Source organism: Danio aesculapii, chromosome 22 (assembly GCF_903798145.1).
Source record: "Danio aesculapii chromosome 22, fDanAes4.1, whole genome shotgun sequence".
Taxonomy (NCBI): domain Eukaryota; kingdom Metazoa; phylum Chordata; class Actinopteri; order Cypriniformes; family Danionidae; genus Danio; species Danio aesculapii.
In genome coordinates, this window is record NC_079456.1 from 21773344 (window position 1) to 21789940 (window position 16597).

The 16597-nt window shown below is 40.1% G+C and overlaps 1 protein-coding gene across 1 annotated transcript in view; it reads right to left on the reverse strand.

Annotated features, from left to right (window-relative positions):
• Nucleotides 1-262: 262 nt before the first annotated feature.
• The window catches only part of ankrd24 (ankyrin repeat domain 24), a 30977-nt gene continuing 14642 nt past the window's right edge, over nucleotides 263-16597 (reverse strand). The window contains exons 13-22 of the mRNA XM_056448357.1: nucleotides 16292-16442; nucleotides 13977-14140; nucleotides 10446-10612; nucleotides 7235-7920; nucleotides 6809-7146; nucleotides 4073-4306; nucleotides 3817-3993; nucleotides 1597-1752; nucleotides 625-690; nucleotides 263-547 (exon numbers count right to left, since the gene is read on the reverse strand). Of these exons, the coding sequence (XP_056304332.1) occupies nucleotides 476-547; nucleotides 625-690; nucleotides 1597-1752; nucleotides 3817-3993; nucleotides 4073-4306; nucleotides 6809-7146; nucleotides 7235-7920; nucleotides 10446-10612; nucleotides 13977-14140; nucleotides 16292-16442 (2211 nt within the window). The 3' untranslated portion in view covers nucleotides 263-475. The remainder of the gene's footprint in view (nucleotides 548-624; nucleotides 691-1596; nucleotides 1753-3816; nucleotides 3994-4072; nucleotides 4307-6808; nucleotides 7147-7234; nucleotides 7921-10445; nucleotides 10613-13976; nucleotides 14141-16291; nucleotides 16443-16597) is intronic.

Consider the following 16597-nt stretch of genomic DNA (forward strand, 5'->3'; position numbering starts at 1 on the left):
ACAAAAATTGTAAGTAAGACAAGCATTTTTCTGGCTAAATGATGAAATATCTTGAAAAGGAAGCCTGCACTAATAGATCTGCTCGGTTGATTGTGGTTGAACACACGTGGAAGCATGAAATTTCCTCTATGTATCTTTTAACACCACAGAAATGTAATATGAAGTTCCTTTTACCACCAAAATAATATTTACCATACACTTTCTTCGGCTGCATGAAACTATCAACCACAAACTTGCAAAAAAAAAGGAAGAGCAAGTCAGCAGCGTTTCTTAATGTTTATTGCAATGTGGTACAAAATGATCAGTGTTCTTCCTCACGAATCAACACAAACAGGAAATAGAATCATCTCTGTCGTGTTCCAAAAACTATATCTTCTCATTCAGTTTCAATGGCTCACTGGTGGTGCACAGTGCTGATAGGCTTGGGTTCAAGGGGTCACTTGAGCTCAGTGTATTGCTGTCAGTAAAAAAAGCACTAATTCTGACCTTTCTGTGTCATACGGAGGATTTGAAGCAAAAGCGCTTGAACTTCTTCATCCATTCGGCCCTATTAAGGCAAAAAGCCATCATGATATAAGACATCAGATGTTTCTGAAGATGTAAAGTCAAGGTTATGGGTCTCACCTGTACAGCAGCTAATAGATGAGAACGATATATTGAAACAACAGTCTTGTGTTTGCGTTCCCAGTCCTGAAAAATGAAGAAAGTTGAAGATAAATTACATTTTTTTCATATATAATTATATATTTATATATACCAAAATAAAATATCACTTGATTTTTAATTATTTAATTACGACAGTAAAGGCCTGACTTTACTTAGACAAAAGTCTTGTCACTTAACAGCAATAATGTACAGTATAGAATATAAAGTCATGGTGCAGTGGAAAAAGATTTAATATTGTGTATGACTCCCATGAGCTTGGAGCACTGCATCCATACATCTCTGCAATGATTCAAATAACGTATTGATAAAGTCATCTGGAATGGCAAAGAAAGCGTTCTTGCAGGACTCCCAGAGCTCATCAAGATTCTTTGGATTCATCTTCAATGCCTCCTCCATCTTACCCCAGACATGCTCAATAATGTTCATATCTGGTATCTAGGCTGGCCAATCCTGGAGCACCTTGACCTTCTTTGCGTTCAGGAACTTTGATGTGAAGCTTGAAGTATGAGATGGAGCGCTAACCTGCTAAAGAATTTGCCCTGTCCTGTGGTTTGTAATGTAATAAGCAGCACAAATATCTTGACACCTCAGGCTGTTGATGTTGCCATTCCACTCTGCAGATTCCTCTCGTACACCCCCATACTGAATGTAACCCCAAACCATGATTTTTCCTGCACCAAACTTGACTGCTTCCTAAGAGAATCTTGGGTCCATGCGGGTTCCAAAAGGTCTTCTGCAGTATTTGTGATGATTGAGATGCAGTTCAACAGATGATTGATCAGAAAAATCTACCTTCTGCTACATTTCCAAATGAGTTTTCCTCAACTAGAAGTCAAGTTATTATTTTGTTGCTCTTACAACTGGGATCAACAACAAGGCTTTTGTCAGGTAGTGTATTTATCAACATGGCAATAGTAACGTTCTGTTCACCTGAAGCTGTTGTGTTAGTGCAGTCACTCGGTTCTGCAGTGCCAGCTGTTGTCCAGGAATCCCTGAGGACGGGGGTGATGGAGAACGTCCAAGCGGAGGAGTCAAAGCCCCCAGAGCCTCCTTCAGACGAAACACCTCCTTAGACAACTCTGTTATCTACAGGGAGACGTAAACAACCAAAAGTCTGATTCATGAATAGCAAAAAATGCTAATGAAAGCTAATATAAGCTCAAACATATCATGTTTTATATTTTACGTTTGATGTATCGTGTGTCTCAATTTACATTTTATTTTACGTAGACCAAATTAATAATTTGTGTCATTATAGTATAGTTCTGTGCCTTTGTTGTCCCCTTTGTCTTATGCTGCGTACACACCAGACTCGGAAGAAACATTAAGTGCGAGTGATTTACATGTTAAGTCAATGCAAAGACACGAATAGACATCCTGCAGCGTGATACGTGCAAATGAGGCAGCGCGAATGACACGATTTGTGCGAATGAAGCGGTGTGAGTTAAGCGCTTTGTGCACGTAACGCGCATATCGCTCTGGTTGGAAAAGCTGAACTTCAGCAGACATTCGTGCCGCGTTAACCAATCAGGAGCTTGCTCTTGTAGGGGAGTGATTATGATGTAGCGCCTGTTGTTGGTGTCCTGAGGGGAAATCCTCCTGCCGGCACCGGACAATAGTTCATCAAATTGTGCTCGGCTTAGTCGGAAGCACCGCTGAAAGCCTCCATCATCCAGGTATAGGAGTTTATGAGCTCACAGAGCTGGGTGCACCTCAGAATGGATCCAATGGACTCAGGCACGGCGCCAAACGAATCGACGCTGTTTTTCAGCCTTCATAAAGCACATAAAAACACCTATTCTCTCAATAAAATCCATGCTAGCTATTTAGCAATGAAGCTAGAGTCACCGGGCAGTCTGTTGTGAAGTGAATTTGACGTGAGAATGAAGCGAGTAAACTTCAAATGTTCACGCGCCTATTTACGCACGAATAGCGCGATTTATCCGAGCATACCGCGTCTGGTGTGAACACAGCATTAGAATTAAAACGAGTATTAAAACAGTAGTTATTTATATACTTATTGACTTTGGAGCGACCAAGCATTTTCGCCAGAAGGTGGCGACAAGTGCCTATATAAAAGGCAATGAGTTCATTCAATCAACAATTTAACATTTTTAATCTACTATAAAATCTGATATAGACTGCCACATAAACTTTGTTCCGAATTTTCAACATGTTAAAAGGTCTTTATATTTCCGGTTGGACCAGCAACTTAAATGTGTAAGTCTCAGGTTTCTATAGGAGCCTGAAAGAATAGCAATGCTTTACCAAATGCTAATTGGTCTTTCTATTTTTATTTGGAAGGGCTCATCCTAATCCCTTTGAAGGGTCCATATTCAGCATAAAACAACTTTGTTGTGTGAACTAAGTTGTCCTTCATTCCAAAGAGCCCTTCGAAATGGCCAGTCTTGAGCTCTTAAGTTTGGAACAACACTTAATAATAACACAATATTGGGGCCATGATTGTTTTCACTCCAGAGTGCCCTCCTGAGGCCTATATATCCCCTTTGGAATGCACCGATTTTATTACAAGTCAACTATTATGGTATATATTATAATATATCTGTTTTAAAACATTTTCATTACTAACATCTCAATTTAGCTAAATAAGTTTGTTGCAGATCTCTGATTGGAGAAGATTTTTGCAGAATTATGGGTAATGTCACCGGGAATTCACATCATTTATTCATTCATTCATTTTCTTTTCGGCTTAGTCCCTTTATTAATCCGGGGTCGCCACAGCGGAATGAACCGCCAACTTATCCAGCATATGTTTTACGCAGCGGATGCCCTTCCAGCCGCAACCCAACACTGGGAAACATCCATACACACTCACTCACACTTATACACTATGGACAATTTAGCCTTCCTAATTCACCTGTACCACATATCTTAGGACTGTGGGGGAAACCGGAGCACCTCTACACAGAAAATGCATGCAAACTGTACACAGAAACGCCAACTGACCCAGCCGAGGCTCGAACCAGTGACCTTCCTGCTGTGAGGTGACAGAAATACCTACTGCGTCGCTGAATTTACATCATGACTATTTAAAAAATTAAGTATTAATGCAGGCTAAAAACATTTAGCACTGACTAACAACCTTGTAGCTGACAGTTTTTTATAGTAAAAATCAGTTGCCCCTCATACCTTGCGGTCTTTCTCCTTGATGAGCCCCTGCGAGTGTTGGATGTCCTGGTGCAGCTGCTGGATGTGGGTGGACTCAGCCTGAAGATCCGTCAGCTGCTTTTTAACGGTCTCCAGCTGAGATTCAGCCACCTGACGCTCGCTCTTATTGAATAACGCTTCCCGCTGCACCTGGAACACCTAAACGGGAGACTTCTCAGAGTAAAATACAGCTTGTTTTTCAGACGTGAGGTGTTTACATGAAGGACAGCACACAGACCTCGAGGCAGGTCTTCTCATGCTTGCGTGCTAGATCAGCTAATTGGGCCGTCAGGGTGTTGATCTCAGCCTGAAGCGAGAGTCTTTGGGCCTCGTGGTCTTCTTTGGACACCAGTCCCTGTTCCAGAGCTTTCTGAGACCGCAGGTCTTTCAGTTCAGTCTCTTTCTCGCTCAGAGACTCCTGTGCTGCTGCTGCTATCTGTCGACTGTCCTCTAGAGAGCGCTCTAGATCTGCCTGAAATGAGAAACAATGTTAGAAAAGTACACTCTTGATAGGATAGTTCACCTAAATATTGTAATCTACTCATAATTGACTCACCCTCAAGCGGTTCCAAACCTTTAAGAGTTTCTTTATTTCTGTTGAACACAAAAGAAGATATTTTGAACAATGTTGGAGACTGGAAGCCATTGACATCCATTAAATGAAATAAAAATCTTCTTTTGTGTTCAACAGAAGAAACTCAAATAGGAAAATGATAACATTTAGTTTTTTGGGTGAACTATTGATTCAAAAAAGAATGGGTTTTATATGATGCCATAGAGCACAGGTGTCAAACTCAGAGTTCTGTACAGTTTAGATTTAACCCTCATTAATCACACCTGATCAAACTACTTGAGTCCTTCAGGCTTGTTTGAAAGTGGTGGATTCGGATTTCTGTCTACCAATCCGTCTCAGCATGGATCAACGTTTATCCTTTTCTCATTATTTTATTACCATAGTTATCTGAATCAGTATCTTGAAATGATTTTGACTAATGAATAACGTTAACACATTGCTTGATATAAGAATGTTCAGTGCATTTGCCTGTCTCTTTGTAGCTCTATTTTCAGAACCAGGTCAGAGGTCACGGAGACCTCAAGTGCAACTGATGGGCTTGATGATTGAAAACAACAGTTTTACTATATGCATTGCTATGTGTTAATACAGTCTAAAGTGATTTTGATATTATTATCATTATGTGTTAATTCTGTTTAAAGTGATTTACCTTTTTATTCAAGATAGACTTTGTGTAGTGAGACTATAGCATCCTGAATGTAGATCATACCATTCTTTAACCAGTTTTGATAAAGACGGCTGTGAGGACACTCAGCCTTGGGTAAGAAACAGATTGTACTTTGAGTGTGTGTGTTCTATTCGATTGTGGATCCTTTCACAGGTCTGTTTTCAGCTGTTAACAGCCTAGTGAATGATGTTTGTATGCTTTAAGATATTGAGATATCGTTCACGCACGCACACACCCTTGTGAAAATTCTAAGTCTATGCTTTAACCCAGGGGTCACCAATCTCGGTCCTGGAGGGCCGGTGTCCCTGCAGGGTTTAGCTCCAACTTGCCCCAACACACCTGCCTGGATGTTTCAAGTACAACTAGTAAGACCTTGATTAGCTTGTTCAGGTGTGTTTGATTAGGGTTGGAGCTAAAATCTGCAGGACACCGGCCCTCCAGGAACAAGTTTGGTGGCCACTGCTTTAACCAATCAGGTTAAAACACCTATATGTATGAAGCAGTTAATGACGTTATGTGAGAATATAATTGTTGATTTGTGATTGCAAGCAGAGCCGCCTAGGAACCCAGACGAGTGTTAAAGCTGGCTGATGAAACTGCAAACTATCTTTAGTAAATTCTTCATTTTTATTGTGTCTTATTCATCTGACACATCAGACTTCTATATTTAACTGCTAATCTTCATCCCCAACAAAAGCTACAGGCAAGTGTGTTGGAGCAGGACTGGATCTAACCTCAGCAGGGACCAAAATCAGTCACCAGGTCTAGCCCCCTCAGTTTTGACAACCTGGCGCCAGGCCTGCCTCTGCCATAGAGGAACCATTTTTGATTTCACAAAGATCTTTGCAGTGAACAGTTCTTTAATGCTACACGTTGGTTCCATGGATGTTAAAGGTTTTTTATGGTACCACAGATGCAAATAAAAACATTTATTTTTAATATATAAGAACCCTAGCTTGGTCCTTTCTAAGAAGTCTACTTACTATTTTAGTAAGTAAAGAAAACTACTAAGTGAAATTGTCGATTTGCTTGCATTATGGGACACAGTACAGTCTAGTATGCTTTGATGTACCCTTCATGTTTTCAAGTATACATACATGTATACAGAAAATTCACAAACTAAATGAAATCTGTGGGAAATTATTATTTTTTTAGTATAATTATTGGTGACGCGATGGCGCAGTGGGTAGCGCTCTAGCCTCACAGCAAGAAGATTGCTGGTTCGAGCCTCGGCTGGTTCAGTTGACATTTCTGTGTGGAGTTTACATGTTCTCCCCGCATTTGCTTGGGTTTAATTCGGGTGCTCCAGTTTCCCCCACAGTCCAAAGACATGTGGTACAGGTGAATTGGGTAAGCTAAATTGTCCGTAGTGTATGTGTGTAAATGAGAATGTGTGAGTGTTTCCCAGTGATGGGTTGCAGCTGGACTGCCATCTGCCTGTGGCGAGCCCTGATTAATAAAGGGACTAAGCTAAAAAGAAAATGAATGAATTAATGTTTAATAATTAGCAGGGAAGCCTTTGCACAGGTAAAGATTGCACATGGTGGCAAAGAAGGGATTTGGTTCCCTTCTATAAAAATCAAGTTTTCCCTCACAGAGACTTTACAATGGACCCTTCTTAGTCCCCCTTTCTCACCATCTTTTTAATTTTAGGAGCTTTAAATAATATTTAAAGAAAACAATTCAAAGAACTGTATCTAAAGAATGATTCATTCACAAAAGGCGTAGCTCACCTTGATTTTATCATGTTCTTCCTTGCTAACTGAGTCTTTTTGCACAGCCTGTAGCTCAGTTTCCAGTCTGGAGAGCTCAGTCTGCGCATGCTCCCGCAGTGCCCTCTCAGCTTGCAGCTCTTTCTCTGTTTGAGCTAGCTGCTGGGCTACTGCGGACAGTGACTCCTGGTGTTTAACAAGGGGTACTGCGTCTCTCAGCTGTAGCACATCCTGAGCCCGGCTCTCTCTTTCAGCACACAGGCTGTCCAGAGCTTGGGCTGCCTCTTGCCTTGCAACTTCAAGCTCCTCTTTTATGGCCTCCAAGGTCCGGCCGCCCGGCGACATGTGTAGAGAGTGGTCTGATTGGTCAAAAATTGGAGTTATATTTAAACATTGGAATCAAGTAGTTATTTTGGAGAGTCGCAGAGGGACAACAGGTGCACTCACCAGATGCAATGGAGACCTCTGAGCTCTCAGACGGCTCATCGTCCTCTTCATCCTCGTCAATGTGGGATGGGGGTCGGAGCCTTTCCAGCTCCAGCAAGGCCTGGTTGAGTCGGGTAGCCACTTCGGCACGTTCTTGAGCTAACTGGTTAAGCTGAAGGCCCAAAGTGACCTGAACCTCTTCAAACTGACCTCGAGGGACGCTCTCCTTCAACTCCTGCTCGAGTTCTTCCACCCGTGCCTGCAACCCGTTCACCGGCGCTCCCTCGCCCTCCTTTCTTCCTGCCGTTTTGCTTCGCTCCAGGGCTTTTCCCAGCTCTTCCACCTGCTTTTTAAGGTTTACAACTGTTTCATTCTCCTCTCCCTCTTTCTCTCTGTCCTGCAGAGCTGCCTCAAGTTCCTTCACCCTCTCTTTCAGCTGTTGGATGGTGTTGTTGTCATCTTCACTAAGCCCCTCCCCATCTGTCTTTTTGCTCACTAGCTCCGCCTCCAGCTCCTGTACCCTCGCTTTCAACTGGTGGGTCTCCAAATCTCCGCCTTCACCAGAGTCCTTTTCAGGCTTCTCTTCGGCATCCTCCACAGAGTAGACCCCTAAACGCATCTGTTCTTTGAGTTCCTCTAACTCAGCCTGGGCTTGGGACAACTTTTTCTCCAGTGCTTTTTGATGTTTCTCCTCTTTCTCTTCAGATCTGAGAAGAAAAGCAAACATTTTAATTTGATTGATAGGATTCACACGTGCATGGTCCTTGTTAAGGGACAGTTTTCAAACATTTTTTAAGAATTCGCCTTGCACATTGAATAAAGTCTTGGTGACTTACACATTGATACTTAAAGAAATAGTTCAGCCAAAAAGAAAAATATTCCACACCATTTACTAACATTCAAGTGCAGGGCTCAAACCTTTTTTCTTGGTAGCACCGGTGCTCCTAACTTCAAAAATTTAGGCGCACCAGACAAAATTTAGTCACACCCACCAAAAATTATGAGCACAGTTACTACACGTTTAATATTAACAGATTTATTGCTTTTGAAATCAATTCAAAACTATTCATTACTAATCAAAACTAACAAATAAACAAAAAATCTGCATGCGCTAAGGATAATAACTGTGCTGTTCTCACGGGTGCTGTCTGATATTGCACAGATGATATTGACATATAATTTACTATTTGCATACGTCATCTTAGTAGCATTAACGGTCTTACACTAGCTGCAATATTAGTTTCATTTCGGTGAATTCATGCTCTTTAGCGATGGTGAACGCGGTGCCAGTCACACGACTGACAGCAACGTGACAATTAAATGAAGGATTAAATAGAACATCTCGCGCTTACAATGTGTAGATGTGGCAAACACTGTTACCTGAAAACTCTGTCCCACATGCTGTACGGCTGTAATGCTTTATTTTCATAGCGGACTTTAACCACTGGAAGTCTTTTATCCACTCTTCGAAAAGTGTAAATGCTGGATTGACATTCATATTCAGACCTTTACATTTTCACGGCTGTAGCTCCCTGTCAGCGGAAGTGAGTGATTGACAGCTGATATTAACCAATCCATTCATGTTCTGTTCTAGCACAGTGGGCAAATAAGAAGAGCTTGAAGGCGGGACAAGCATTGCGGGCTTTGTTTACTGCAGCAAGTTGACATGACAACTGTTTTAAACTTTTCCTGAGCGCTGCGTTTGGTGTTTTTAGGTGCAAAATTTCAGGCGCATATTCGACCTAAACGATTGCAATTTCGAGCCCTGAAGTGGTTATAAGTTTAATGAATCTCTTTCTTCTGTTGAACACAAAACAAGATTTTCAGAATAACGCTGGAAATTGGTAGCTATTGACATCCACAACGGCTCCTGCTTTCCAACATTCTTCAGTATATCTTCCTTTGTGTTCAACTGAAGAACGAATCTCAAACCGGTTTGAAACAAGCGGAAGGTGAATATATTATGACACAATTATATTTTTTGTGGGAACTATCCCTTTAATTAATATATAAATAACAATCTGATTTAATTTTAAAGAGCCCCTAATATGGGGTTTTGAAAATGACCTTTAATCCAGTGTGTAACACAGGTCTATTGAATGAAAACACCCAGCTGAGGTGTAAATCTGAAAGTGCACCGTGTTTAAAACTATAAGTCGTCTATTTCGTTAACGAATCAAGAGTCGAATAAATGAATGGCATTGGGTTTGGATCTTTTGCTTGAACGCATTGACGTCAATACAGTACATCACCAAATATGAACTGCCGGTTCCGCGCCTTTCCCTTCAGACACTAGCGGAGCGCTGAGGATCACGAGACGGACACTAAGATGATGATCACTGACAGATAGAGATTCGGCTGCTGGAAATAAAGGGTTCAAGTTCATTTTCACAACAATACCACAGTATAGCCAACCTAGTGATTTTTATGATTATTTACACAATAACCTATGCTGCATCGTGGGATTCGTCGACTGTTTCCTTTTAAAGGAAGGACTTTTATGTACGGGACTTTGTCAGTGTAAGTGTAATTAAAATTGTTACCGCATTTTGTGTAGTTAGCAAAATATGTATTTAATCGTGTGTTGTAACTTGTAATCACTCCGCGCTGCTTGTAATCACTTATCTATTATAGATCAGTGCTTGTACTGTATCGCTCAGGTTAAATCTGTATGGGTTATTTCACATATCGCATCCAAAACCACATTGAAATGGCGACGAGTGCTTCTTCCTTTAACGATTTAAATGCGTTTCTGAACTCGCGATCCTCTGCCGTTTGCCTTTGCTATGGCCACCGTCAGCTGTTCCTGTTCCTGCGTGGTGCTGTCAATTTTCAAAATAGTTCACCTTTTGCCACTGTGTGGATTAATACTGGGGTTAGCGTTAATATGCTGGTGTTTAACACACTGGGCTCTCACATACACTGTGTGCTACTTCCTAGCCGCGGTGGGCGTTTCTCTTTGTCTTGCACTGAACCTAGTCGACCAATCATAACAGACTGGGTCAGCAACCAATCAGTGCAGATTAGCCTCACGAAAAGGAGGGGTTTGGGAACAAATGAATCGCTGAACAATTTACATGGGAGTCGTTGGGATAATTAGGTTAAAATAAATGCTATTATAAGACAATGAAAGTGTTTTTGACCTTGCATGCAAATCAGCCTGTTGGCGGAGACCCCAAAAACCAAAATACGACCTTTTAGAATACAAAATAAGGCTCTTTAACTACATTACCCAGGATTCTCTGCAATGCTTGAGGCTTCGGTTGAAGCCTGGGCTCTGGAGTATTTTTCCTGTAGTTCCTCGAACTCTCTCCTCAAAGATTCATATTGAGCCGTCGGAACAAAATCTGGACCTGAGCTTTGCATATCCGTGTCATCCTTCTCAAACATCTCCAGCATCTGCAGACCACAAAACAATATTTCGTTCCCCCCTCAGAATATTGCAATAACTAAGGTATTTATAGGTTTTTTCTTTTAAAGAAAGCACATGTAGTTGCCATATGTTGCCTCGGCCATTATCCTCACAGAGTTCTTTGATCTGTTTGCTTAACCCTGAACTTGAGTGAAACTCAAACCAGATTCCGAGGACCCTCACTAACATTGTTGATTTATGTCAAATGTGCAAGTATAAGTGGTAAATTCCCTAGAAAAACATTTTACTAAGCTTATTTGTTTGAGAAAACACAAGCTTGCCGCACATGTTCCCCAAACATTTCCCAGAAGGGCTTTACGAGTCGAATGCCACATTAGCGCTTAGCATACATGCCATGCTATTTTTACCAGAATACAGGACCACACTGATCTGATTAGTGCTATTATGATGTCAGCTGTGCTCTGTATATTTGGACCATGAAACTATATTTAGTTTCTCTGCCATGTACATTGTGATTTGAATATTATTTCACCCAAGGATTTAAATAGCTCCAGAATCGCATATTGATTGGGATGATTTCATAGGGGAGGGCATCTGTATAAAATATGATAAAACTAATTACGTGCATTGATAAACGCAAGACAGCGAAGACACCAAGGTTATTATAGTTTTAGTTTATTTCGTTTTGACTTTTTGTTTTTAAATTCAGTTTGTTTTAATGGGTTTCAGAGGCAGATTTACTAGTTTTTATATTTTGAAATTGCTTAGTTTTAGTTTCGCTTTTATTAGTTTCAGTGTTTTAGTTTTTTCTTTTTTTGTAAATAAAGATATTTGTTAGGTGCAAGATTCAAAATTAGAATAAATATTGTAGAAAAAAAACTCAACCAAAGATTCATTTTTTAAAACGTGTATTCAGAGGACACAAGAACACTACCACAACCATTTAAATACAACAGCCCACGAGATAACAGGCTTATGTACAATATGTGTGCAAGGCTAGAGGTTAGAAAGACAGTAGTGATGGGAAATTTTGGATCTTTAACGTGAACCGGATCTTTTGTGACAATCCTCCTATGTTAGGACTCAACATATTAAAATAATGTAGTCAGCAATCATAATTTTAGTCAGTTAAAACATCACCATGATCTAAAAAGTTTCTTACAATTAAGTTTTGCAACCCAACTGAAGCATGATTCACTTCCATTTCCATTAAATTCTATTATGACTTTCAGTTATGAAATAAACATATGTTTCACCAGATCCTCTTATTTAAGCCCTTGCAGTGTTGCCAACTATTTTCAATAAAAAGGCGCTAAGCTCTGCCTGAAAAGTCGCTAAATGTTGCTAGATTACGTCATACGTCAATTTGTATATTTCTAACGTCATCACGTCCAACCGTTTCTGTTTGTTTAACAGCCAATGGTTATTAAAGAGTATTTATATCTGCACTACACTTTATGTATGCATGTCAATTAAAATAATTTATTGCTGTTTGAATACAGTCTATCAGTATAGATGTATTGTGAATTTGCAGCAATCTCTCCGACGTAAGAAACTCAGACAAGTTCCGAAACTGTCACTAAATAACCTGTGATTGTAAACATTACATTACATTAAATTTAAAACAAAGGGGAAGCAGATCGGTTTGACTGTACAAGGGAAATACCTTCACACCCGCTGTGCTAAGTCATCGTCAGTACGCAGAGGGCTGATCTGCTCTCAGGCTGCAGGTGGGAGAGACTGCTTTACAACGACTGGACTGCCTGTCAGTGCACTGAGGCGGGGGAGGAGCCGACGCATCACCCACAGCTCGTTGAGAGAAGAGTAGGAATGGTACAGTACTGACACATGAGTTTTTATAAAAATCTCCAGTAACACACTAAGAAGTCGCTAGATTTGTCGCTAGTCGCTTTTTAAAAAAAAATTCGCTAGGGGGGGTCTGAAAAGTCGCTAATATAGCAACAAAGTCGTTAAGTTGGCAACACTGAGCACTCGGTTTACCCGTGCTGCAGTAGGTCAAGTTTAGTTTAGTGACTGGCTGTCTTATGCTGTTTGTGTTCGATTCGCCTGCAGAATCACGCATAAGCAGCATTATTATGCTATTTATTATTATGTGTACTGTTCTAATAACTGAATAACTCGGGAAATTGGTTTATTTCAAGTCAGAGGGGGGTATCAAGCATGTTAAAAAGTAAGTAGTTTGTGTAGAGTGTAGAGTAGAGTGCTTATTGGAGACGCATATCTTTTAAAATGATTAGCTCAACTAGTTCACGCAGAAGATCTAGTTAAAAAGAACAATTTGTTCATGATCAGAATCACTAATACAGAAATAAAACCCATTATTGGGCACAAATGTGTTAAATGAATACTTTTATATGTCTACTCGAGTCGTATTAAATGCTATCACCGTGCTGCTGTCATGTCTAATTGTTGCTTTTGTCGCGGGAGCAACAGCGAGGATGACTGGAGGAGGACCGGCTTGATCTGGCCAATGGCATCAGGATTACACACTCTGTGGTGCCGTACGGGTCAAACACCTGCAGCGCGAAGTAAATAGATTTAATTCTAGAAGGTTTACAGTAGGCATATGTATTAAATACATTTACAAAGACGAAAACGAAGGACATTTTTGCGATAATCTTAGTTAGTTTCAGTTAGTTTTGTATGTACACTACACAATACAGTTTCAGGCTAGTTTAAAAAAAGAAATCTTGTTTTTATTTTTATTTCAGTTAACGAAAATGTTTTTCAATTCTAGTTTTCTTTTTTCGTTCGATTTCGTTAACTATAATAACCTTGGAAGACACAAATAAAAAACACTGCTTTATGATATTCTGGGGAGTCTAACATAATTCAGGTACAGAAACTCAATTATAAATGCAAATTAACACTTTAGTCCAACAGTTTAATGCTTTAAAAATGATCATTTCTTGTGCCTGAATGCTATCAAGCCCACTTAAAATGCTTACTCATTCTCAAGCCTTAAAAACACAGATAATTTTATATATTTTTTATTTTTTACACTGAGAAAAACTAAACATATACTGTAACTACAAACAAAACAAAAGTAAAACGTTCAGACATATGACTATTATAAGCAGCTCACCATATTATATGCTGGTGCAAAGCGAAACCGATGCTGTATATATGTTAAGTGTTAATGTCTCTGAATCTCTAAAGCAGCTGCAGATCTTTAAGAAGCAGGTCAGGTGCAGTATGTGGTTAGTATATATTTATCTTGTCCATCTGAATAACCTTTAAAAACGCTGCTGATAACACGTCTATACACAGACAATGAGGTCAGCGTTCTGTGTGTGTGTGGAGGTGGGCCTGTGATTTAGTGCTTTGTTAGCATTCTCCATGTTTGTGTATAAAGGAAAGAAACTATACCTGCACTTTGAGAACCAGGTCAGCGTTTTGGGAGGTCAGTTCCTCCACTTTTCTGCGAAGCTGCTCGACCATGGCAGGATTCTCCTGAGAGATGCCCTCACCCCGCTCAGCTGGCGAATCGGCATCTAGACTACGTGACTGCCTAGACAGCAACTTCTCTGCTCCTGACATTGCAAACATATAATAATGTCAATAAATGTTCACCTAATATGACCCAAAAACTGATTATCCCACCGCATATTCATTGATTTTGATTCAGAAAATAGAGCTGCAGGATTCAGAATAGACTGAGAACTGCAATATTTGTGCTTAATAGACAACAAGACAAAATAACTTGACAGACATCAGCTAGAAGAATTGACGAACTAGCAACTTTAGCATTCTTGTTAGCATGTTGCTTGCTATGTTGTGTTTTCAGAGGCCCTATGAGGCACACTAGCAACTAAAATTAGAGGTTGTGATCTTTAACATCCCTTTTAAAAAAACCTGCATTCCATGTCAGAAACTCCAGTATGATACCTGCTCAGAACAAGCCAAGTAGAATTGGTGGGATGGTGTTGTAACCCGTATGATAGTAAGGTATAGAAGCATTAAGAGGCACATTAGTGACTGACATTAGATTTTGTACTCCGATTAGTCATCCTTGTTAGTAACGTTCATCCCATGCTAGAAGATCCAGTTTAATTCTAGCTCAGACCAGAGCAAGTTGAAGGTGGGATTAAATTAGGGCCATGACCAGGCCCGGATTAAGAATTCAGAGGCCCTTTGGCACAATGTCTTGTAGGCCCCCTACCTGGCCTCATCCCTATAGTTGAATAAAAAAATAAGATTAATATAATATTTCTTAATAAACATAATCTATAATGTATTGCCCACATTTTTAAAATAAATGATATACAGTACATATATTTCCAGTTTACAAAGGTTTAACTTATTTTTAAAGCATTAAAAGCACACTTCGAAAAAAATACTAATACAACTAGTGAAAACTAATGGATTTTAATATATAGTACTTGTTCAAGTTCACAGAAGCAGTACTAAAATATATATTTAAGGGCATTTTTAATGCTTATAATGCATATGATTTGGATATAACACCTCTCCAATCCAGTACTTTGAGTCTTCTATAATACACACACTTATTAATGATTCCTTCTTGTCTTCCTCGTAATGAAGAGTAAGCAAAATCTGATATGTAGTGGGAGAAAAAAGAAGATCGTGTTCATCAGACGCTGGATTCGAACCGGTTTCATGATCGATCATGTCAAAACATGTTGCCATGTGCTTTACGAGCCACACCACTCACGGTGCTGTTGGCTGCGCTTTTTAGTTATGTTGTCTCTGTCAATAAAACGGTGATGGCCGTGAATCGCTTAACTAGCTTATTCCAATAAGGTGCGCTATTTGCAGTTAATAGACACTCCAAAATCGGCATCACCCAAGGCAGAGGCCCAAGTTCGCACAGGCCCCTGGGCCTGTGCCCATAATTCCCATTGGTTAATCCGGCCCTGGCCATGACCCATACAATAATGAGTTGTAGAGGCATTAAGAGGCACATTAGCAACTAATACTAGAGGCTGTGGTTCTTTTTAGCATGCTCCTCCCATGCTAGAAACTCTTGTTTAATTCCAGTTTAGAACTGGTGGGATTAAACTGGTGCCGTGAACCGGATGATAGTGTGTTGTAGAGGCATTTTGATGCAAATAAACAACTGATATTAGAGGAGGTGGTTCTTTTTAGCATCCCTGTAAGGCAACTTTATTCCCATGCTCCCCTGTTTAATTTCCAGGGCAAATAAAATTAGATGGGTTAAACTGGTGCCATGACCCAGATGATAGTGAGGTTTAGAGGTGTCAGGAGGTGTACTGCCATAAAAGGTTGTGACCTTTAACATCAATCCCTGAAAATCCAATTCAATTTCCACTCAGAGCACAGGAAGGGTTAAATGGTGCTGTGACCCGAGTGGAAGTGAGGTTTAGGGCCCACTAGCATGTATAAAAGCTTAACTTATATCATAACTGAAGGAATGAGCATTTATTTTCATCTTTTGGATTATACATTTAGTAATATAATTGTCATTTGAGCCAGATATAGCCATATATCAAATATTATTGTATTTTGATCTCATCATTGTTTATTTCCAAAGTATAATCATTGATACTAGTGCGTCTATGATAGTCTGAGTTTTGTTAACACAGAAATAACAACACAGTGTGGATAAATATATTTTAAAGCTGTTTAATAACGTTATATGACAACTACTCGTTTAGAAATATATAATCGCGCAGCTCTAACAGGAAGCATTCCTGACTCACCCGGGAAATCCAGCATGTCATCCGAGTCCTCTGCGTCTTCTGAGTCACAGGTCACACCGCTCACCTGAGCCGCTCTCAACTCCTCTAGCTCGGCCAGCAGACGGTCACGCTCTGCCTCAGCCTCGCTCAGACGCTCTTTTAGAGAGTTTAGCTAAAGAACATTCATTATAACTGCATTAAAGTGACGAAATCAAGTATAATATATTCATTTTCTTGTCAGCTTAGTCCCTTTATTAATCTGGGGTCACCACAGCGGAACGAACCGCTAACTTATCCAGCACATGTTCTATGCAGCAGATGCCCTTC